Consider the following 25,122-nt stretch of genomic DNA (forward strand, 5'->3'; position numbering starts at 1 on the left):
AAAGTTCACTTCTAAAAAAATTTATTATCAAATATTTTGTAAAATATTTTACACAAAATGTTTTGTTATAAAAAATATTTGTGAATTTTATTATTTTATAGAAAATAAGTATCCACATAATTATTCAATTAAAATTTGTAAAAACAAATAACAACAAAAAATGTTCATGCAAAATTTTATAATAATTTTATAGTTAAATATTAAAAATTCTATTAGTGTTTGTGAGATTATCCGATAATTCATGTAATTAATTTGTTGGACTAATAATAACTATTGTAGTATCTTAATTGGGATTAATCTATGAATTGAAGAAAATTCATGACAACAAAGGATACCTATATCGTAGTTGTCTTCTTGGTGTAATTGATGCATATCTTACTCAAATTATTATCACATTTTGAATTGTTTATCATTTGGCAGATGAGGGAGTAGGATAATGTTTTCATATAAATTTTTAATTTTAATTTGTAAGGACTAGCCTCCAAATATAACAATATAGATTTATGTTAATCTAAAATTATTTCATTTAGTACAAGTGAAAACTAGTTTAGGAGTTTTTTTTTTTTTTGTGATATTTATAGAATCACATGTTTTTTAACACGTAAAAATAAATAAGTAAAATAATAAAATAACAATAACAATAACGTTACTCATTTAACAAAAAAAAAGAAATAAAATTTAATTAAAAAATATTAAAACTTAGAATATTTAATAAATAAAAATTTAATAAGAACTCAATTAAAAATATTCAAATTTATTAAAAAATTAAAACTTAATTAAAACTAAATTATATATGATACATTTATAATTTAAAAAGTTTCTAAATATTATTTCAATTTACTTTATTGTAATATTGTTTTAAGCCTTGGTGATTAATTCACCATTATTCAATCATTACCTAAACAAAATACTAAAATTTTAAAGTATGTAGAATATTTCAAAATGAATTTAATCATATGTAAGATTTTCTTCTTACTCTCATATTTAAAACAATAATAAGTTAAATAATTGCAAAAATCAATATAAATGATAAAATAAATTATGTGTACAATTTTTTATTAATAGATTATTATATAATTTATTGTTGGATACAATTGGACAAAAGGTTATTAATCAGATGTCATAATTTATTCTCATTTTAGTCATCTCACTTCCATCATCGGAAATCAATTCACGTTATCTACAATAATTTTCTCTTCAGAATTTTTTTATTAAAAGTCACTCATAATCTTGACTTTTATATCAAATTTTGAATCAAGCATTCACCATTAATTCAAAAAGTTAGAATAGATAATAATGGTAATTACGGTCTGGACAATTAATGCAAAATACTTATGATTCTTAATACATTATTCTTTCCAAGTCAAGAGTGCAAAAAATTATAAATCAATTAGTTATCTCACAACTATATATTTTTGTTACATATAAATTTATCTAACTTAAATTATTTAATTTATTATGAACATCATATATATATATATATATTATTTTCGATTTATTTATAAATTTAAATTAGTTAGATTATGTATTTTGTAATTTTACAATACAAAATAATGTTATTATTCAACTAAAGGAGTGGATAGTAAATTAGGATGTAAGTATTTAAATATTCATAAAATGTTACTAAATCATGAAAAATATTACTAATAGAATTTAGTTACATTTTATCAAATGTTACGTAATCCTATGTTATTATTCATCTTTTATAACATTTATACGTATTAATAGAGATATTTACATAAATGTCATTAAAAATTTTAAGTGACATTTTTTAATAAAAATATAACATTATTAAAATTTTATAATAACATTTTTAAAATGTTAGTAACATTTTTTTTTCTGTAGAAAAGTAACATTATAATAAATTTTTATTAACTTTTTCTTAATAAAAAGGCTATATATTAAAAATGATACTAAAACTTTTTAACAATATTTATTTTATAGAGACATTATAAATATGTTATTAATTTAAAACTTTATAAAAATCTCATGCACATGTTCATCATTATATACATATAATAAACAAGTTAGATTCCTAGGATAAAAGTATTTGCATTTATTGATTACATTGTTTCTAGACTTGTACACTAAATAAAACATTTAGGAGCACCAGCTTCTAACAACAAGATGACATTTCCTGCTAACCAAAAAGAAGTTTGTCATTACTTTCCAATAGAATTTAACAATTTTCATTTTCTTTTATGTACTGCATACACACATTTGATACTAGCAATCCCATATTCATTTATTGTCAGTTTTATCATAAATTTGGGTGAAACTCTTCGCTTAAAAACATCAAACATATCAATGATACCAAAACATAACAAGAACTATCACAAAAATTATTATTTTGAATGAAGAATTTTATCAGAAATGGTAAGGGGAAAAATCAAGAATTCAGAATGGTGATTAATTTAATAACAGAGGAGCAAACTTGATTCTATTCCCTAGAAAAATATAGAAAACACAACTTGAATCATTCATTTCTTTAGAAATTGATTTAATTGGGATACTGAAATCTTAACACTCATTTGTAAGCTTAACATGCTTCATTCTCATTATATAAACTTGGAAGAACAAGTCTTGATGTTGAAGTATGGAATGTACCTTTTGAGGGATAAGGCAAGGAAGCACCTCCAAAAACTAGGTAAAGCTCTGTTTTTAAGTATTTGTCCTGTGTACATGCAAGTAGTGAACACAAAGAACCATGAAAAAGGCACATAACAGAGCAATGGAATTCCTTCAAATAATACACACAAACCAAACTATATGACAAGCCACATCACTGCCCCAACTAAAGAAACAACCATCAACTTCCAAACAATAACAAAAACCATATTCTTAATTTTCCAACCACACATCACAAATTCATGCTCTAAGAATCCTACATTTTCAATATAGCACCTTCTTCCAACATTGCCTCTTCATTGGCTTGTGGAGAGAAATGACAAACTACATTCACTACTACATATATTAGTATTAATAACATTTTAAAAATGTTGCTAAAACCTAAAAAAATGTTACCATTTGCAAAGGTAACATTTATACTCATGTTATCTATAGTGCATGTTACCAAAAGGTTTTAATAACATTCTTACATATTATTGGTATCATTTTTAAAAATGTTACCAATCAACATCTTTACTAACATCTAAAAAATGTTACCAATTTAATTTTTTTGTAACATTTCTAAAATGTTACCTATACATTTTCTAACATTTAAAGAAAATGTTATCTGTATATTTTCTAACATTTAAATAAATGTTACTAATTATCTTATTTTGTAACAATTAAGAAATGTTACATATTACCTTTTTGTAACATTTTAAAATTGTTACTAAAGATGAATGATATTGTGCTCATCCAATATTCTAAATGCATTGCATCATGCAAAAGAACAGTGGATGAATGTTTCATATTGCTAGGTTCTCTAGAACTACTAATAAATACCTTTAATTATGTAATTTACAATTCTCTGGAGCAAGGATACTTTTGTCTCCTCAACAACACCCTCAATCACATCTTTTACTCCCACTATGGCCTACATTTCTACTGTATTTAGGGCTCCACACCTTGGACTCTCACATAGAGAGATCTCAATACCAACTCAAGAAGGAGCCTTCGACGAGCTAATTCAGCTATGAAAGCTTAGGATAAATTTAAGCAATAGTATAACCAATTTCATGTTTTGACACGACAGAAATATATCTATACCAGCAACAACAACTCTATTACCAGTATCAAATCCTTCCAATTTTGTTCTTCCGGGTTCATCAAGATGTACATGCCCAACAAAGTAAGTAATTCAGATAATCATGTTTAAACATACAATGAACTAGCTAGAGTTGATAATCCACTCTTCTAGTCTGCCATTCCTACTCTAGTAATATTATTGTTTACTGATATACATTCTAGAGTTGATAATTGTTTACTGATATACATTTGGGAAAACCAAATCCTTTCTCATTCTCCTTCTTCACATTCTTGTATACATTTCTAGTTTGCCTACAGAAACAAGAAACAACACCTATTAATAAAATTATGTAAATATAAAGACAAATAAAAAACAAAAAATAAAAGATAACATGTACACATGTTAAAATATTAGACAATGCTCCATCTTATAGAAATAAATATAAGTTTACTCTCTAATATATGAATCCCCTTTCTCACAGATGTCCACAATCGTGGCCTTAGGTTTACATTCCAAAATAACAAGCTTCAAGGTCCTTTGTAAATCAAATAGGAACACAAAAACAAAATATCAAGTTTACGATAAACCACAAATGTAGATAATTCTAGTTGTCGGGCATCCGAATCTGCGATACATGGCTCCTCTGCCACGAGAACATATGAACAATTGATGAAGCTTCTTCACCATTGAGTTGTGAATCAATAATTTCCTTCATAATTGGTTTCGGTTGTACTACAACTCAACAACTGCTTCAATTTTTTTTGTTAGTTGTTATGTTATTCCGATAAATAATTTGTTTTTTCGATTTAAATAATTCTAGTTGTTCCGATAAAAAAGACTTAAACACCAATATCACAATCAAAGTAGTGAAAGAATGCACAAATTCCCATGATTGCTCGACATTTTACTATTCTCAACTAGAGCATTTAGTTTTCAGTGAACACCTGAATTTTTAGATCTTAACCATGTTGACATGTGAAGCCAAGGTGGTATGCTTCTTGAAGATTTGATGAAGATTTAATGAAGCTCTTTTGAATTATCTTGAAGCCATTACCATTGGAATGAAGCCTACATTGATGAAGGAAAGGATATTTGATGATATCCATGTTGATCAAGGCTAGAACATGTGTTTTCCATGTAGTTACATCATTTAGAAAGTGTATTTTAAGTTTGTAATTCATGTTGTAGACCTTGTAGCATTAATTAGATGTATTTGGTCTTTGTTATATTTTTTAATCTGTTGAATGGTTTTTCAACAGGTTAAAATGTATCTTTTAGTCTGTTGAATGGTTTTTCAACAGGTTAAAAGGTTGGCTGCAGTAGTCTTAAACTGCAACAAATTCAATCAGTTGATTTATTTTTTAATCAACTGATTTCACTTAAGTCAAGTGAAATCAACTGATTGATTTGGAAATCAACTTGTTAAATTTCGTAACAGTTTGACTATAAAAGCTGTGATTTTCAAAAGAGAGGTCTGTTGATAATTTTTAGTGCGAAATTGGTCTGAAAACTTGTGGAAACTCTCTCCTTCGTGATCATACAGTTTGCAATAGTTGAAGATTTATCCTGGATCAATTCTTGGAGCTTTTGACTTGGTTTGAAGCTTGGAGAAAGTGGTTTGTGGTAGGCTGAAATGTGTTACCACTGAGGTTTGATCTTTCTCAAGCTTTGTGTGTGTGCCTGATGGTTTTCCAGGTCTGCAAAAGGGTTCTTGCTGTGTTGGTGTGTCTCTTGTGTGATTCAAGAGTCTTTTGTGGTGTTTTTGCATATTTTAAAAGTGTAAGGATGGATACTTTGTAAATCTTTTGAAATAGTGCAAAGTCAAGCTTAGGTTGTCTTGACAAACTGGATGTAGCTCAAGTTTGAGTAAACCAGTATAAAAATCTCGTGGTCTCCTCTCTTCTCTAACCTTTCTCTCTTGCATTTTTATATTAAAGTTTCAAGAACTTGTGTTTTAATCATCTTTTTCATGTTCTTGCATGTTTTCATGACATCTGCAATATTGAGCATGTTTGCATAATCATTTAGAACCTGTCTTGATCATTCTTGTGCATTGTTTCTGGTTTAAAACTCAAATATGCATTTCTGCGTTTTTCCCAGTATTTCAGTCGATTATTTTCCCGTTTCAATCGGTTGATTATAGCAGAACATAACTTGTTTAGTAAAATCAATCGATTAACTATGTTTTTGACTTATTGAAAGTGTACAGTTCAGTAGTATTTGCATCCTAACTTGGTAATCTAATTGATTCAATTAAAGTTGGTTTTTAGCTTTCAAAGATAGCCTAAATTTTTAACTAGCCAATTCAACCCCCTTCTTGGCATTTCAACCATTTCAAAACTAACAAACCGACCACATTTATTTATATTTGTTGTATTTGCACGTGTCTTTATGAAAAACATACCATTCTATGAAAAATATACCATTCTTCTCAGCATATTCAGTGCCATCCTTCATGAAAATTTGGAAGAACTTAGCATCTCTTGATGTTTAAGAACAACATAGTCTTTGTTTTTGTCTTAAAAGTGCTTAGATTGATAGTAAACCTGAAAAAATGGATAAATAACAATTTTTAGCAGAAAACCTGAAAAAAACATATTCAATGTCATGCATATTATATTAGAAATTATAAATAATATATGATATATGCATAGTGCATACCACTACGATGAACCGACACTTCAGCTTGGGTCATATTCGATACTTTAGGATACTTTAACGATACTTATCAATGAAGTATCTAATTTATAAAGTCGTAGTACACTACAATAAAATCTTTGAATAATGATCAATTTTAGTGACAAAAAATAATTAGTTACTATATAGTGACCAAATTGAGAAGTAAAATAGTTCCAAAAAATTATAATTGGTCTCTAAATTGATAATTAAAATAATTTCAATTATGTATTAGTTTTTAAATTGATCACTAACATTAGCTACCAGGTTTTGACTATTAAAATAATTGGTCTCTAATTAGGAAATTTGGATTCACACATTAACAATCATATATTTATTATGTTTGTAAGAATTATTGTACATTTTTTAATATTCATATATCACAAATTTATCACGTATCATATCCTATTATTTTAAAAATAAATGTATCGATATATCGGATATGTGTCGTATCCGATACACGTTTCATATATGTATATCATAGATACCATGATATCTATTTTCACCCATTTAATATGCAAATAAAAGTCTATCCAAAGATAACAAATATCCATTTGAAAAAATCAATTAAACACCTATTATTGATTTTGTCCATAATTAGATATTTTTGCTACTCTTAAATAAAAAATGAATATTACAATTCTCTACTATGTTAACCCTATAATTCAAATGAATGGATCAGTAAATAAAAAACATAATTTTAATAATTGTGTGAGGTTCATCTTTATCGATCATTGTCTATGAAATATAACCGTACACCACTGGGCTCAAAATTATATCTTTGTCCATCTTTTTATGGAAACTAGCTAGCTAGAGCATGAATACGATAGACAAACCCTAGGAAGTTTTTCTTTTTTCTTTTTTATTTCTTCTTCTTTCTTGAACTCAATCTCTATAGTTTTAAATTATGTCATGGATTTTTTACACTAAAGATAGATTAAGGACAGTTGATTTATAATTTTTTCATATTAATTTTATAAAATATTATTTTTAACAAGTACATAAACTAATTTTATTTATAAAAATGATTTTATTTTTCTATTCTTGGAATATTTATGAAAAAAATTTTTAAAATACATTATAAATCTTATTTTCATGATATATATATATATATATATATATATATATATATATATATAATTACATCAACTCATACATTAATTCAAATTGACTTGTTTAATTATTAATGTATCACATATTAATCATGCAATTAATAATCTTATTACTAATGTTTAAATAACTCTATTACGTCAACTTTTATGTTATCATTATCAACTTTTATGGATAACATAAGTTTGAATATCATTTTATAAAGCTTATAGACATATTTTCTGCTGATTTTTTGGTATTGTTTTTTTATCAATATTAATTATTTTAAAAAAGTTTTTAATATGTTTTAAAACATTAAAATCACTGTATACTAAATTATTTTAAAAATATAATTGAAAACAACTTAAAAAATGCAATAGAGAGTCTAAATTCTTTATAAATACAGAGCCTACAGATCAATACAAAATCATTTTATTCTTCTAATCCAGAGGTTAACAATTCTAAATATGCTCTTTCAATATTGAAAATTTTATGAGATGGTGTCTTTTTAAAAAAAAAAAAAAAGGTAATACAATGATAGTTTTAAAAGATATATACAAATTAATAAGTTTTGCTTTGAAGACTATTCGAAGAAGTAATGCTTGGAAACATAAATTTTATTTTTTAAAGAATTAATACTATTTTTTTTTAAGAAAAAAAATCAAATTATAGGCACACCTTTCATTAAATGTTAAAACCAAGAATTTTATGTAAGGATTTAATTGGGTTGATCCAATCATTAAATTATAACTTCATTTTATCATAGTTACTATATCAAATTTTGTTAAGATTGAGAAACACAAATAGAGGATCAAATCATTATATTTTAACATATTCGCACAAATGTATCTTATATAGATTTTGATTTTGATTGATATAAAGAAGTATTAAATAATTTATATAAAAATATAATTTTTGTATACATAATTTATGTGCAAGGAATTTTCACTTTAACAATAAGTTTTGAAAAATAAAATAAGATTCAATGGAAAAATATTGAATAAATATAGTATTTGGCAAAAGTTATATTTTAATTTTATCTCATGTTGCTTGTGAAATCATGTAAAATGAATTAAAAGACTCAAGAATGGTTGACAATTATGCAAAAACTGATTTCAATTTGGCCATGACCTTAATACAAAGTTTTGAATTAAAAAAAGAAAAATGAACATATAAAATACATGAACATTATCAACTGGAAAAAGAAAATGAATCAACTCCAAAAATAACTTTAAAAAGATTACTCTACTTTTTGCTCGTTATTTCCTTTCAATTTAATGCTGAAATATAAATTACTTCCTACAGATGTAAACACCGAGGTGATTTTAAAAAACATTGATTCAAACAAACATAACCATTAGTTACTAAACCTTACAAAAGTTGATTAGGCAAGAGAATTTCACATAATCAAGAATAGAAAGGTCAAATAAGAATGTGAAACATATATGAAGTGTTTGCAGAAGCAGAAGCAGAAGTTACTTATTTAGGAATGCAAAGAAATCAGAAGAAAAGCTCATTCAGAAAGCAATGATGTGTATACAAGGATATTGTCTTCTGATGAATTGTTTATAAATAAGATGAACAGCTCCAAAAGAATGGAAGATATGTTGAAAGTATTACAAAAAAATAGACAACCTTAAATAATTTGATTCTACTTTGATTTCTTCTGTTATGGTCCACATTAACTGCACATAACTTAACATGATTTCTTGTGTATGGACCATTTAACTGCACATAACTTAAACAAGCAAGAACAAAAATCAAAATGTGTAAACCAAAGAATTGGAAGACAATGACCACACAACATTCCCACCAGGCTTATGTTGTTGGTTGACACAGGTGTTTGACAAAGTTGTTGTGTACTCCTTTGTTTCCCTAGCAGTTGATTCCACACTGTTCAACATCGGGACCAGTGACTTTGGTGGTAAAGGGGTCGATTCGGACCCACAAAAGAGAGAAAATGGATGCAAGAAGAATGGACCAGACCACCACAATGGTTGGTGTTCTGTTCTGGCGTCCCATGAGACCTTTGAGGAAAGGGTAGAGATGGATGATCACCCAGAATGCAAAGAAGAGCTTACCAAAGAGGGGACCCCATGATTGGTACCCACTGTTGATGGCATAGGAGATACCTGCAACAACTCCAACCAGGTTTATGATGAGAAGTGTTGTGGGAGGGATGAGAAGGGTTGTCCATTTGAACATGTACAGTTCTGCAAAATCTCCATCTTCATCTGATGCCTTTGAGGTAACAGTGAAGTTGGTGTCAATTCCAGCAAGCACTTTGAGCAAACCTTGGAACACGGCAAAAAGATGGGCCGAAACACCGCCGATAACCCAAAACTGTTCGTTTCTCCACCACTCGTCGATTCCAACACCGCTCCACCTCATCTCAAGTATACCGGTTGCGAAGATGGAAAGAAAGAGAGAGATAAACCATATACTTGCAATGTTACTAATCTGCAAAACAAAATAAAAGGTAGTTTTGTGTTACACAAGATTACATTTTGAGATGTTATGTTTGTGTAAGAGATACCACAACAATTTAGTCACAGTTAACCAAAAGAATTCTTAGCCAACAAAACATGTGTATGAATGAATCATCTTGAACATGGATCATAACTCATTTGTTTGACCATCCCAAATTGATGACTGAGCTTACTATATCCTATATTGAAATTCTCCTAGTAGTGATGACAAATGATTGATGGACTTTAGAATGTCAGCATAGCTGAGATGTCAAAGTTTATAATGATGTCTATCATGAACTTATTTGGACATTCTGGTAGTAAAGTTTATCTTACTTTTAGTAATATATCCTACCCATAAGTCATAACCAAACCAAGGCAATGAGGGAATTTGATCATTGAGAACAGCATCCAAATTAAGGCTACAAGGAATATGCTATATAGTATATACTGAACTCTTAATGAAGAAATCACAAACCTGTGGAATAATGAACTTGTTAGTGAGGAGACAGACAGCAGGTAAGGTACAATACATGAGAAGGGGAATGGAAGTGACTGGATAGATTGTGGTGTTCACATATGCGAACCGCTCGAGCCACTTTAGCCTTCCGCTGTATCCGTACCAGATGGGACAATGCCGACTCAGAAGAATTTCCACCGAACCTAAAGCCCAACGAAGCACTTGGTTCAGACGATCGGAAAGATTGATCGGAGCAGAACCTTTAAACGCCGGGAGCTTGGGCATGCAGTATATAGACCTCCAACCACGAGCATGCATCTTGAATCCGGTAAGAATATCTTCTGTGACAGAACCATAGATCCATCCTATCTGTGGAACAGAAAACAAAACAGAGATTATCTAAAAACACAGCGCTATACTTATTCATACTTTTGTTCCTGAATGCATTAATCTGCTAAATAAAATGATGTTATGAGGGTTGGGAATAAGAAACATAAAAGAGCCTTAAACATAAGGTAACTCATACCTCACTTCCCCAATCTGTTTTGTCCTCATAACCACAACTGATAACATGAATTGCCTCCTTAAGAAGTGTTTCTGGAGTTGCAGACTGAGGAACGCCACCATTTTCCATTAGTGTAGAGGCAACAAAGACAGCAGACTGACCAAACCTTTTCTCAAGGCTCATTTGTGACATAAGTAGTGATTTCTCATCGTCAAATCCAGCACCTAAATGTAAAGGTTGTATAAGAAAATGGTTATTAAGTTAAGTTGAAGTTCTCACAGAATCTTGATAGCTAGCTACCACACACTTTACTTTAGAAATGGAATGGAGATAGATATACAAATCTTCATACCTTCCACCCCTTCTTCTATATCGTCAAGACTGAAGATGGGCACAGTTGGATCAGCAGTCTTGCCAGACTTTTTCTTGTCTGATCCTTTCTTGCTAGATTTTGAGCTCTTTTTCCGGTTACCACCGCAGAGTGAAGAAAGTAACCCAGCCTTTTTATGCTTAGGTTTAATAGGGGGCTCATAACCATATAATGCTGTTCTATTGAACACACACCCAGTACCCACATAAACAGGGCCTTGAATGCCATCCAAACCTCTCAAATTTATCTGTTCAGAAAGAGACAAGTTGTGGAGATAAGTATCACAAAGAAGGTAATGTCAATATACGTGAAGTAACAAAGGAACATCCTTGCAAAAAGAAGATCATTGTGTTGATGAGTACGGTGCAAGATACTTACATCAAAGAAAACAGTATTGCGATTGGCATATCGATCGTTCTTATCAATACCATCAAACCTCTGTGGAAACTGGACATAGCAAACATTTTTCCCAAGGTTCGGATCCATCATAAAGCACATAGCTTCCCTCAACGCTTTACTATTGTTTATGTAATGATCACAATCAAGATTCAATAAGAAAGGTCCATTAGTAAGGACTGCAGACACTCGAACCTGAAACAGTTATATGAAAACAACCTGTGGTTAGACAAAGACATGGATGAAGATAAGTAATTTTCAAATTTTCTAGTTACTCACAAGTGCATTCATGGCACCGGCCTTCTTGTGATGTTGGAACCCCGGACGTTTTTCACGAGAAACATAGACCAAACGTGGAAGTTCATTACCCTCGGTGTCAAGCCCTCCACTTTGGCCCAAGAAAACCTGCAGGTAGAGATGAGAAAGTAGAAACATTAGATATGTTAATTTCATCCCACTAACATTTACTCTAACTATGAAGATGAAACTTTTGAGATGATTTCAAAGTAATGAATGAAAAACTAAAAGTTATTGTTTGTAAAGACTCTTGACCCTGAGAATCCAACCAACCAATCAACCAAAAAAGTTAAATAAACACGTAAGCAAACTACCTGAATCATTCCTGGATGGTCTCTCGTGTTGTTTCCTGGCCATGGTGTACCATCTTGCATCACCCATCCTTCTTCAGGAATCTTTTGTGCCTTTGCAACAAGTCCATTGACACGGATTTTAAATTCTTCATATTCCCTCTGTGAAAAAGAAAAAGGAATTGATCTTAAAAAGTGCCCGTAAGAAATATGAGTAGGTACATGCATAAAACCAGACTGCAGGATAGTCCATTTGTAGGTCAATCTCTCACCTTCATTGCCCTTCTATCTTTGACAAATGATGGTTGAACCTTATCTTTCAAATAGTCAATCTTCAGTGCAAAATACCACTCAGGTGCCCGGGGCTCAATGTTATATTTCTTGCAGAAAGGAACCCATTTCCTTGCAAATTCTGATGTCTCAGCTAGTGCTTCAAATGTCAACATAGCAGCACCATCATCAGAGACATAACAGGACACCTTATCCACTGGGTAGTCAACAGCAAGAATAGATAGTACAGTGTTGGCAGTCACAAGTGGAGGCTCTTTTAATGGATCAACAGTACTGACAAAAATGTCAACAGCTGCTAACTGCGATGGTTCCCCTTCTCGATCATATCTGCAACTCACATGGTGCTTGTATTAAGAGAATATCATAATGAGAAGGAAAAAAAAATGAAAGATTCTCACACACAAGGAGAGAGTTCTGATCATCTAGAGAGGCCCTACCTTAGTGCAAGTCTGTCGAGATATGTTTCACGGTTCACAGGGAGCCATTTGGGGAACTGATCCAATATCCAAGATATGGCGAACCAAATCTCACATATAACTGATATCAACCACAATGCATATGCATTGGGAACAGGATTTGTTATTCGATAATGCAGAAAAATGCATAGAATAACCAGCCGCAGAGCAATGACCATTCGGTATGGATTGATCCTAGATGATGGAATAGAAACCTTCCTGGAGAGAGGTTGCCGAGCCTCATCATTCCTGCATAATAAAAACAAATTATTTAGTCCTGTTTCACACAATCTGAAGACAAGGGACAAGCATTATGGATGAATTTGGTTATTTAACACGATCATAAAAAATATTACAACAGGGAGTACAAATTCTAAAAGTATCAAACTTTAACTGCCAAAAGGCAGAATAACAGTGATTAAGGAAAAAGCTTCTTTATACCAACAGACAGAGCCAAGGGTAAAGATAAACACAATAGAAATGAAGCAGCATATATTCTCGTAATTAAATGAAGTACTTACAACAAGGAATCATCCACAAGCACATCAGTACTAGCATCAATATCTCCAGCTCCTCTTTCAGATGTAGCTTGGCCCGTGCTCATTGGAGCAGCATTCTTATCTTGCTTCATTTTCCAGCCATCAACTCTTTCTTTCCATGCCACATTGCCCAATCCAGGATCTCCAACTCTAATATTTGCTGAACCAATATAATAACCCAACGCATAAAATCAGAAAGCTAAGAAAAAAACGAAATATATAACAATGACACTATTTGATATTGTGAATAGTTCAAGGAGGAGGATGCGAGGAAATACGTGATTGATTCATGTCAGATGAATATTGAAGATTGTGGACACGCTTCCCACGGCCACCAGGAGATGCCATCGATAGCCTCTCAGGTGAGGCTGCAGATAATTCTCCAGAAACCTGAAATGGAAGAAGACATACCAAAGAAAATTGAATTTCAAACTCCATTCAGAGATGCTTGCTAAGAGAGTAACGATGGATAAAGTGGAGATTTTTAATGGTTGGGTGTGGGAGTAGAGAAAAATATCATAGAGGAACCTAGTTGAACTACCTCCTGTCCACCGGAGAGCATAGGAATGTGATTGTGCGAAACTTCCTTATCATAATTTGGAGCACCAACCTCCTCTCCTCTACCATATGCCATTTGCCAGCCCAACATGCGCTCTGCAATCTTCTGTTTCTGGTTCTGATTTTCTGAATTGTAATTGAAGTCACTTGCACCATCATCAGCACCCGCATCCTCTTCCCGGTCTCCAAGAATAGCAGGACTACCTAGAATCATTTAAGTAAGTAGGGTAACTACTAATTAGTTTAGAAAGGTAGAGTCCTTCATATATGGACTGGGATAGCAGATAAAAACAGAAAACTTTATATCATGAAATATTACATTTTGTGGAAGAATAACTTTATCTTCCAATAGGTGGAAATGGAAACAAAACAATGTTGTGTTTTTGGGGCAATGGTAAGGAAAGCAAATTTCTTGAGCATAAATCTGATTATTTTATGATTTTGTATTGCAGTTTGCTCTATGAATATCAGCAAACCTTGGATAAGTTAATCACTAAGAAGCCGGGTCTCCTTGATTAAGGAATTACAGTCATAAAGATCAAGCATATAACTTAAGTGGCTGGTGTGTTCTCCTAATTCTAGATTAAGCAGTTGGAATGAGTCATCAAGTACAGCTGAATTCTTCTATGAACTGTTTATATACTCAGCAGATTTGGGATGAAAAAAAGGTAAGAGTCAAACTATGAATTGTAGGGGCACAGCACTGTATTCTGCAACTGCCTATACTATCCTCTGTATACTCCAAGAGTGAAGGACTTCAGTAGTCTAAAGCTTGTCATAGCTATAGAAGCTTGAGTAATATAGTTCATTGAGAAAAAATCCCTTCAAACAAAAGGTAGCCATACAAAATAAAAAGCTATTCATAGCATCATATAAACTTCCTCAAGCATATAAAAATCTTCCCTTCACTTTTTTCTTCAAAACCTTGAACTATATACTTATAAAATATTGACAAACAACGATTTTATCCTCACTTACCTTTGTGCCTCTTGTACCTGGTCTTGCACTGAGGGCAAGACTGATTTCCATCCTTTCTTTCATACTCATAGCAAGGCCTGCAGACGGGGAAAGCACAAACATCGCAAGCAATGAACGGATTTCCATCTACATTGTTCCCAATATTATCACCACAGATCTGGCAGACTTGGCCACCCAATGCATTCATTGGCTTTGCCTGCTCATTGGAAATGGTACCAAAATGCATCATTGAACATCATCAATTAACAATAATGGCACCCCAAACAACAGCTTCTCACACCAATTTAAGCAAAAATCAAACAGAAAAATCATATAACATTTAACTCACCCCGGCTTCTCCTTCTGACTCCATCATAGATTTGTACTAAGCTCTATCCAGATGCCAATGATAACGGATCAAAAGACAGTTCAAGCTCAACAAGATACACACATCACTTAAAAAGCCTTGTGCAACTTCTAATTCCTCAGAAGATCAGTTGAAAGATTCCTCTCTTCTATTCCACTCCCAGTTCCACTTCAGAAGCAGCTCCCTTCACTTGATGTAGAAATTGAAGCTCGGATCTGTATATGACCTATGCACAATACCATGAATCAGATCACTTGGTTCAACAAGCACCATCAACAGTTTGCAACACGGAAAAAATGGTTAGATCTCTAAGACTCCAATAATTTGCAGAGATAAAAAATAGATAAAGTGAAATGATACGAGGGTCAAACTTATGTGTGACTGAAGCAACAATACACTTCAACTCCCCAAAGGAAACAACAGAAATGTCATTTCCCTATGCCGCCAAATCTACTTCAAAAAACAAACCAGCATTTTCGAATATTGCATCAAATACTCACCTCAAAAGAGCAATCTTTGTCTCCGAAGTAGATGGATCACTCAGTTTGTGACAACCCCAGATGAAATTCCGGAGCAATGAAGCCAGAAACTAGATCACGAATCCCCCACTTGAAAGCTCACAGAGTGAGAGGAAGATACAGAATCAGCAGCACCCCAATTCAGCAACTCCCATGAAGGTATGAGACAACACTCCACGAGATTCCGAACTGAATAAAAGAGACCCAGATCGAAAATTGACCGACAGAGAGAGAGAGAGTAAGTATTGAAAAATGCTTCTCTCTCTTTCTCAGTCTATTCTCAAAGTTTTAAGCTTTCTTTTTTCTATTTGCACTGCATGTGCATAGCTGTAAATATATATAAAAATGTTCAAATGGCTTAGGCATGACGAAAGGGACAATGTAACTACGAACTTGACTATTATGCCGACACCGACACCTTCATACACAAATGTTTGTGTCTCTCTCTCTCCGTTTGTGTCTGAGAGAGAAAAAAATTGAAGCTTCAAACCTAACGGATCTGCATCATACACACTCAATCATTTACTCTTCACCAACCCAATATTTCTTTTCTACATTAATTGAAAAATATGATATAGCATGACAAAAATAATTATACAATGCTCCAAAGAAATAGCAATTATTGTATATATTATATCAAGAAATGCTAATAAACTTCAATAACTTTTTCATCATTAATAACTATGAGTTTCAATTCTTATTCAGTAAATTTTACTAATAATTTATTGTTAACATTTCTAATAGTTCTTCTATTTATTGTGTACTACAACTATTGAATGTTTTTCTTTTCTCAAGAGTTTTAATATATTTAATGTTTTAAAAAAAAATCACATAAAAGAGTACTATAATATAACATTGTTCCTCCTTACACAATAATGTAGAATATTAATATTTATTTGAGAGAGTCTTATAAGTTTGGAGTGCCAAGTAGACAACAGCTGGAGATTGAAACAGTGGCAACTCAATAATTAACTCTAAGGTTGTTAGATATTTTGGGAATACATTCTTCTCAACCATGTTATGAATGAAGAAATGGGTTTTTGAGGTTTTTTTTTTTCTATGTTGATCATGTTTATCTCTATTTATTACATAACTCTAATTTTCACTTTCACTCCAACATAAAACAGTTTTGTTAATATATTATTCTTGGATGAATTATGTTAATTTAAGACCTCCTCTAATTTTAGATTGCAAAGTAGACACTCAATTTTTTAGGTCTTTAATGAAATAATTATTACCCTCCTCTTCTTTTTTGGAAGATATCTACTTCAATTATGGTTTTTTTATATAGAAATGAATATAGTTCACTCTTATATTTATAACAAAAACTATTTATTCTCATTTTATTTAAAAGTTGTATGGACTAAATATTAGATAAAAAATTATAAATAATTTTACAATATGATTATTTTGTATTAAAAATGTTACAGTAACTGAAAATAATATATATTTTCACTTGATTATAAATTGTCTTATAAAACTTTTAAAAAATATATTATTATAATACAAAGTAAATAAATTTTTATAAATTATATACTTAAACTTATTGAGTTATTATATATAAAGTATAAGTATAAATATGTTATAAAAAAATTATGTATAAATATAAGTGAAATAAGAAATATAAGTGTTATTTTATCAGTGACATAAGAAATGTAAATGTCAATTTTCAAAATAAAATAATTATGAATGTCGTTTTAAAAAAAATATCTTAAAAGAGAGGTTTACAAGGTAAGTGACGTGAGTAAGATGTTATTGTTTATTTTATTTACAATTTAAGGGAGAAGTGCATTTTAAAACCAGAAACGGTTTACATGTCGCAATTTAAGAGGAAATAGGAGTAATTTTCCTATATTTTTTAATTGATTTTTTTATTGTTAGTTAAATTTATTAAAATCATAGTATTTTTCCAAAATGAGTCAAAAATTAAAATAGAAAGTGTGGAAGCCGAAAGGTGTAAAAAAAAAGGTTTACTCCATAAAGAAAAATGGTATTGCGAAAATCTATTGGTATAGATTAATATTATAAGCATGTTTTACTAGCTATAATCCTACTTTCCAAATAAAATTTGGTGCAATTACTTATCCAAAACTAAAACTCGATAAAATTGATGAAATTGAAACAATTTCATCTTAGTCGTCTAATGTGTTTTGTAGTGATATTGCCAAAATAAGACACCGATTAAAAAATTAACAAGCAATTTTTTTATTTAAAAATAGGATTTAACTACACACTCCCTTTTTTTGTTTAGACGGATTTAAACGACTAATTTTATTTTCATATGATTCTTCTAAATTAATAAAAGTAAATAATTCTAAATGTTAATAAAAAATTTAACTACATATAATATTAACAGTTTTTCTATTAATAATCGAAATTTAGAGGTAAATTATTAGAAGTTAGATCTGTACATTAAAAAGAACATCATATTTTAAAAAGAGAAAATACAATAATTTCTATTGGCTAAAAATGTGAGATTAATCAATAATATAATTATTGTGAAAAAAAAAATCTCCAATATAATTATAAACAGGAATGACAACTAAATCCATTTGATTTTAACGAATCCCCTCTACAAAAAATCTATGCATTAACTTGATATGTATGAAAAAAACACTTCTTTAAAATTATCTCAGAATTCTTAATAACCATTAAAGAAATATGGTTTATTCTTATATCAGAACTATCAAATTAATTATGACAGTGATAGAACTGTACAAAAACTAGTTACTAATAGCGAAAGCTGAGGTAGCTAACAAAAAATATAAGATTGTGTCAAGAAATATTGAAGATGCTCGCATATCTTTATCACAATCTCACCAATTAATTTTTTTCAATAAAAAAGTCACAACCCACCACTTATATTTTCTAACAAACAGTAATGTGCTTGTTATTTAAATAATAAAGTGGCAGAAATTAGTTAATTTCCAGAAAAATATTGTACAACTACGGTAGGTAATAGAAATAAATAGTTATTTCCTACTATTCTTGCTTTTAGTTCATTTAGCTTCATTTATAGTTATCAAAACTTTATTTTAATTTTGATTTCTATTTCATAGATTTTATGGATCGTACAATAAAAAAAATACTATCTTTTTAAGAGTCCTTACAAAATTAAGGCATATACAATCATTAATAAAATCATAGGAAAAAAAAAACTAACTATATACCCCTTCTCTTTTCCATGTCGATATGCCTTTTAACAATACACAGGCTAAATACAAGAAAAAATCCAAATGCATTTTCATTTAAAGTGGATCCCAAAAAGTTGCAATGGCCAAGAAGATTGCAAAATGACATTTTTGAATGAACATGTTTAGAGATTGGTTATGTAACTACTGAACCTGACCCTCGCTGCATTGCCTCTTGAAGTTCAAGGCCTCATCTGCCAGAAACTCACTATAGAAACGATTTGTATTAGCCAATAAATGTGGGAACAGGAAATGAAGTGTTAACCTAATGGAAAAAGTCAAGCAAATGATACAAAGCACTCACCAAATACGCTCAGCCATCTGTAATGGTTCCCATCTCGGACTCCATGGATAATCAGAGATAAGCCGTGACTTCAAAGGTGCCATTTGTGAATTAAAATGCTGCAATAAAGCAAATAAAGAAATCACTTGTATCGTGCATCATGATTACGTCAGAAACATACAAGTTTGTTCTACTATCCTGATTTGAAGACCCTCCTAACAAAATAATTTGGGAGGAGATGAATAAAATACAATTAAATTCAAAGAACTTTTTATGTTAACCATTTAAAGTACAATACTATACTTCTTTGAAGAAAACGAGCATGTTAGTTTCCAGCACATTATCCATACTTTCGAAACAGATCATAGAACTTGTCCTTTATGTCTCCAACAAAAGATATATAAGAAACTATACCATACATTTAGATCACCGGATTTCTGTACATTAAAATACGTAACTGAAAGAATTCAGTGTTATTTGACATTTTGAAAAAGCACTAGGATTGGTCTCCTGGTGGGGGGTTTGGGTAGGATGCATGAAGACTTAGGTTCAATACTCATTGTCATGAGACCAAAACAAAATTTGACATTTTGCAGCAACTCAAAATGGATGTATAAGTATAAGCAGTTTGATTAGCTATCATATTCAATCTTAAATTCTCAAGAAAAAACATGTAGGAAAGTGGAAACAGATAAAACCTGTGAACTTTGAAGCATAACAGCCGGCTGTTGCTTTGGAAATTGAGTTGGAATCATGAAGTGTACCTAGGCAAACAAAAGCATCAGAATTTTGGTCAAGTGCAATATCAATTATAAATGTAAAAAAAAAAAAAAAAAAAGTTCATACAAGATATAACCATCAGCCTCTGAACAAAAAACAACTGAAGACTTCAAGTATTCAATGTTATAACTATATGGCAGCACACTCCGAAGTAAGTGATACCTGGAAATTGGTTACTCTTCCCCTATGCAAATTCGCTATAAGGTGGTGTTGGCTATAAATGCTTAAAGTTGGCCCTAAAAATGGCATTCATCCTTTCAGGAGTTTGTATGATCTAGACTAAACTGACCAGTTTCTCTCCAGTGGTTTTGGCTTCAGTAAGATTCCTTTTCTCCATGACCCCATTTCACAACTGGTCCCTATTTTAGCTTGATATGAAAAATTATTTCTAGCATTAAGATATTGATGAAGAAGTTTATATGGAGCTACCAGTTGGTTTTATTGCTAAGGGGAAGTCCTTTATTATGGTATGTGATGTGAGCATGAAAAAAAATGACAGAAAAAGAAAGTACAAATAAGACTTTTGAAGGGACTGGAAGGATGACAAGAAGGAAGCAAGAATCATTAACAACGTGTAAATTTTAGAAAGTGTGATGGCAAATATTTTAGTAGTTTCTATAATGTTCTAGAAGTTTCTAGAAAATTCTTGGAAGGTAGAATGAAGTGGAAAGGTACACGAACCCACATAACACATAACCACCTCAGTAATGAAGAAATTATGCATGTTCCTAAACCTAATCACTTCATTAATGAGGCCAAGCAATTGCATTGGTTTGTTTTTTTTTTCTAATACTTCTTTCGATTGTTCTTTAAAGGGATCCCTACTATGTATTCTACACACTTGAATTTGAATGAGAATTAGAAAGTTTTGAGAAGTGTGATTTTTTACTTCTTTCTTAGAGTGTTCTTATCTTGAGCGCCTAATATCTAGTGTGGCGATCCCCCATGGCTTTCTTAGAGTGTTCTTATCTTGGGTGGGTAATATCTCAAGTGATGGTCCTCCTGCCATTGTCTATCCCTTGGTCGAGAGTGGCGCGTAGACTTCTCAAAGAGTTCTTTTCTTGAGTGTGCAATATTTCAAGTATCAATCCTCCTTCCCTTACTTATCTCAATGATGAATGGCGCAGTGGATTAGATTCATAGTTCAAGATTTTGTAGCTTCCAAGAGAAGCATTCTTGTTTATTAGATAGAATTTTGTAGATTGATATAGTTAGTCCACAATCAAAAGAAAACCCCATCAAGGGCTTCCATCAACATGTTGGCTTTACGGTACCTTCATTGATTTGAACAGACACTACAGCCTTAGTTTAGTCATTTCCAGACTGTTGTGTATCAATTTGGGATGGTTTGCAATAATAACAACCAGTCTGCCTTGTATCACCATTCATCTCAGGGAGGCATTTACCTCATAATTTATGTGGACAATATTGTCATCACAGTAAGCTCCAATGTTTACTTGGTATCGAAGTCCCTCAATCCTTCCTAGGATGGGTAGGAGATTCATGGATCCTAAAGACAAACTACTACACCATCAAGGAGTCATTACTGAATCCTTGGAGATAGAAGGGGTTGGTTTGAAAGCAAAACTACTTAACAGTTACTCATCCAAATATTGCCTTTGCCTTTAGTGTAATGATTTATTTTTTGAACTGTCCATACCAAGGGCCATGGGAAGTTGGGATGAAAAAATTTAGACATTGAAATATAAAAATGTTTTTCAAGCAAAGGTCTAATTTATGAAGATAGAGGACATGCACAGATATACTCAGATGCTAACTAGGCAGGCTTACCTGACGATAGGCCATCCACCTCTGGATATTGTGTTGATTACAGGAAACTTGGTATTTTGGAAAAGTAAGAAATAAAATGCTGTTGCAAGATCTAGTGTTGAGGCAATACTTAACATTTTGGAAATAAGACATAATATCATCTTGCTAATTGATGATCATAAATCCACGACTGGCAGGATTTTTTCCAGTTTCCTAGCCAACAGATGGTACCAAGATTGTCATAGCAGTGAAAAAAATAGGGAAATGGGTAATTCTAAAACAGGGGCATCAAAATTCACTTGGTCTAAAACTCAAGGAATGTGTACACATTTTAATCAACTTTCTCTTTTGGCCAGCCATGAGACTTCCATCAAATTAAAATGAAAGACACTGACAATGGATTTCTGCCCTAACCTAGTCACATGTTACAGATGTCTTTAACCGACAGAAGTTGTCACATGAGTTATGCAATAAACTTCATGCGGAAAACCTTTTTTTGATTTTTCAAAAGTAAGCTTCTGTCAAATGAATACAACATGTAATGAGTGTCATATATTACCAGGAATGTGAAAACACCAGATGTACAAAGAAAAGTTGCCTTCCTGCAAAAAATCTAGAAACAGAAATCAGAAGTCAGCAATAAATATAAAAAGAAAGCAGCCGTAGCAATTTGAGAGAGAGTGTCAAGGGCAGATACAGGATCAGCTTCAATTGGCCTTCCAAATGGACTGGCTAAGGCTTCAATAAACTGCCTTCTAACTTCAATTAGTGAAACAGCCTCTAAGACCTAAGTTCAAAGCATGTTTAAATATTTATATCAGTTTTAACATAAATGGGGATGTTCATTAAGCTCTTATAATAAAAAAAGACACAGTAAAGATAATGTCAGCTAACCTGTTTCCCAAGATATTCTTCCAGATTTGGAAGATATTCTGCCAAACACCTTTGCAAAATAGAACAATTAAAAGCAATAACATAATAAAAAAAAATCTCAATCTTGTATATGCATTGGTACGGGACACATACAATAATAAAAAAAATTGAAATGCTTACATTCCATCCACCCAAGAAGGTAGCTTGACATCATCAATGGAAAAAAGGGCTTTCAGCTCAGGAGAAGATACCAACTTCAGACGAGGAGCTGAAGGTACTGACGTATATTTTCTTCCAACAGGATATACAACCTAAATTTAATATATCATAAGTTGTTTGTTCGAAAGCAAATGAAATTTTGAAAAGAATATTTAAAGAGAGAAACAAAAGCAACCTGTAAGTATATCTTCTGGGAATATCTCCAGGGACAGCAAGACACCATCTTGTTTATGTTCATGTCCAGTAGGGGCACAGCAAATTTAACCTCCTCTAACTATACTAAAATGTAAAGTCACAGAAGTAAACAATGGCCAAATGCTAAGTTAACTTGGTCCATAAATCATAGAAATATCAGCACAGTTTTTTCTAAAGGAATACCTTGTCAGCATTAGAGCCCGTATACATTTCTATTCCCTGCAGAAAAAAATTGCAATCAAGTAAAAGGTCAACTTTCCCCATAAAAAAATATATATAATCCCTTATTTTTTCATAGATATCCTGTCCAGCTTTTGGGGTAGGGGTGAAGCAACATTTAACCTAAAAACAGGCACTAAACATGAAACGAATGAAATTTCACCAGGGAAACTCAAATTTCTGAACACTGGCAAACGAAGAAATAAAAAAAAAAAAAATACCTCCCTGGACAAGATAGTGCTGATTTCGAATTTCAAGCGTTCATCATCGACCTCTTCAACGCGCTTCCTCTGGTACAGCACATACTGATCCCTGTTAAATCAACAGAACCAATCTTTGTAGTTCTGTTGTAGAAGAACTACGATAAAAAAAAAGAAGAAGAAGAAAAAAGACCTCAAGAACTGAATGAGGGTTAAGAGACGCGAGGGGTCTTTGTAGTTCCAATCTGACAAACAGTTGTTATTTGATTCGGGGGAAGGGAGCATGTGAAAGGGGTGAAAATGATCGTCCTCGGGGCCGAAGATAACATCGGGAGCAGCATTGGGAGATTCGGCGTCAAATATAACATCCCCTGAGAGAAAGAAAGAAAGAAAAGAAACCCTAGGCAAAGGTTTGGTTCCATTGCGAATTGAAATGAAATTGAAAAAGATTGAAGGAAGAAATACATCTGATGTAATCCAGGCAGTAAGGGATGAGAAGGGAGAAACGATCGAAGGGGCCGGAGTTGTATTTGTCGGCGGACCACATTTGATCAACCTGAGAAAGAAAAGAAAAGAAAAGAAAAGAAAGGAAAATGTGAGAGAAAATGGAAAGAGAAAGAGAGAGAAGGAGAAAGAGAGTGCCTTGAGAGTAAGACGGAAGTGGGCGAGAAGGTGACTGAGCTGAGCGGCGATGAAGGAAGGAACGTTTTCGGGAGCTGTAGCCATGGCTGTGTTCTGCTTCTGCTTCTGTCACTGATCAAAAATAGTATTCACACAGTGGACATAAGGAAGGGGTTGAAAGAAAATCGCGAATTAGATGGAATCATAGATATTTGATTTTATAAAAAATTTGTAAAACTAACGGTAAATTTTTTAAAATTTAATAAATTATCAGGTAAAATTAGTATTTTGAAAAGTGGACAAAAAATGAATTCTTTTATATATTATTATAAATCACAATGTTAAAATAACTAATACTGTTTAGTAAAAATTATATTCATTTATATTTAAAATTTTAATTTCGAAATAAAATTTGTATCAAAGATCAAAACACGTGAATTTTAATATCAAATTTTATGAATTAAATATATATTAAAATATTTTTAATTAATATTTCGGTACAACGATCAAGTATCCACCGAAAACAATTACCTTGTAACTTATTTAAATTATTTAAAATATTTAAAATTTGAAGTAACTTTTTCAAAAAATTTTAAGTGCCCTCCCGGTTATAAAAAATGAAAGATGGAGGGAGAGGGTAATCTATATCTATCTATAATAATAAAGGAGATTCCTTTTTTGTGTCCATATTTCATAATACTCATTTTATCTTTAGTTATTTTAAAAATTAATTATTTTATAAATAATTTATTTTTTAATCATTTTTCTACAAATCTTTTTTGTCTTAAATCATTATTTAAATTTTCTTTTTACATATTTTTTATTATTATTTTATATTTAA

General features: G+C 31.4%; 2 protein-coding genes across 2 annotated transcripts; both read right to left on the reverse strand.

The window, feature by feature from the left end:
- Positions 1-8,959: 8,959 nt before the first annotated feature.
- On the reverse strand, positions 8,960-16,223 carry LOC114164499 (cellulose synthase A catalytic subunit 3 [UDP-forming]). The gene is made up of 15 exons (XM_028049201.2): positions 15,913-16,223; positions 15,395-15,638; positions 15,067-15,262; positions 14,072-14,292; positions 13,809-13,920; positions 13,513-13,690; positions 12,974-13,240; positions 12,518-12,863; positions 12,270-12,407; positions 11,938-12,063; positions 11,641-11,853; positions 11,245-11,509; positions 10,914-11,116; positions 10,406-10,756; positions 8,960-9,919 (listed from the first exon to the last, which is right to left on the reverse strand). The coding sequence occupies exons 2-15, from the start codon at positions 15,419-15,421 to the stop codon at positions 9,335-9,337; spliced, it is 3,228 nt and encodes a 1,075-aa protein (XP_027905002.2). The 5' UTR covers positions 15,422-15,638; positions 15,913-16,223; the 3' UTR covers positions 8,960-9,334.
- Positions 16,224-19,076: 2,853 nt separating this feature from the next.
- Positions 19,077-24,484, reverse strand: LOC114163049 (BRCA1-A complex subunit BRE-like protein). Its single transcript, XM_028047104.2, has 13 exons — positions 24,303-24,484; positions 24,126-24,216; positions 23,854-24,031; positions 23,682-23,772; positions 23,425-23,460; positions 23,222-23,320; positions 23,008-23,138; positions 22,849-22,897; positions 22,652-22,741; positions 22,514-22,567; positions 20,103-20,168; positions 19,426-19,523; positions 19,077-19,329 (listed from the first exon to the last, which is right to left on the reverse strand). The coding sequence occupies exons 1-13, from the start codon at positions 24,384-24,386 to the stop codon at positions 19,266-19,268; spliced, it is 1,131 nt and encodes a 376-aa protein (XP_027902905.1). The 5' UTR covers positions 24,387-24,484; the 3' UTR covers positions 19,077-19,265.
- Between the last annotated feature and the right edge of the window lie 638 nt (positions 24,485-25,122).

This window comes from Vigna unguiculata, chromosome 1 (genome assembly GCF_037176805.1).
Source record: "Vigna unguiculata cultivar grain cowpea cultivar isolate G323 ecotype 2 chromosome 1, ASM3717680v1, whole genome shotgun sequence".
In the NCBI taxonomy this organism is placed as follows: Eukaryota; Viridiplantae; Streptophyta; class Magnoliopsida; order Fabales; family Fabaceae; genus Vigna; species Vigna unguiculata.

What these genes read in the sequence shown, in the direction of transcription:
- LOC114164499 (XM_028049201.2), bottom strand. Translation starts at nt 15,421, where the DNA reads ATGATGGAGTCAGAAGGAGAAGCCGGG. An exon ending in TGCTCTCCGGTGGACAGGAG is followed by an intron (nt 13,921 to 14,071) that starts GTAGTTCAACTA and finishes CTTCCATTTCAG; the next exon opens with GTTTCTGGAGAATTATCTGC. An exon ending in CCGGTGCCATGAATGCACTT is followed by an intron (nt 11,854 to 11,937) that starts GTGAGTAACTAG and finishes TAACTGTTTCAG; the next exon opens with GTTCGAGTGTCTGCAGTCCT.
- LOC114163049 (XM_028047104.2), bottom strand. Translation starts at nt 24,386, where the DNA reads ATGGCTACAGCTCCCGAAAACGTTCCTTCCTTCATCGCCGCTCAGCTC. An exon ending in ACTTCCGTCTTACTCTCAAG is followed by an intron (nt 24,217 to 24,302) that starts GCACTCTCTTTC and finishes TTTCTTTCTCAG; the next exon opens with GTTGATCAAATGTGGTCCGC. An exon ending in CCCAGAAGATATACTTACAG is followed by an intron (nt 23,139 to 23,221) that starts GTTGCTTTTGTT and finishes TATTAAATTTAG; the next exon opens with GTTGTATATCCTGTTGGAAG.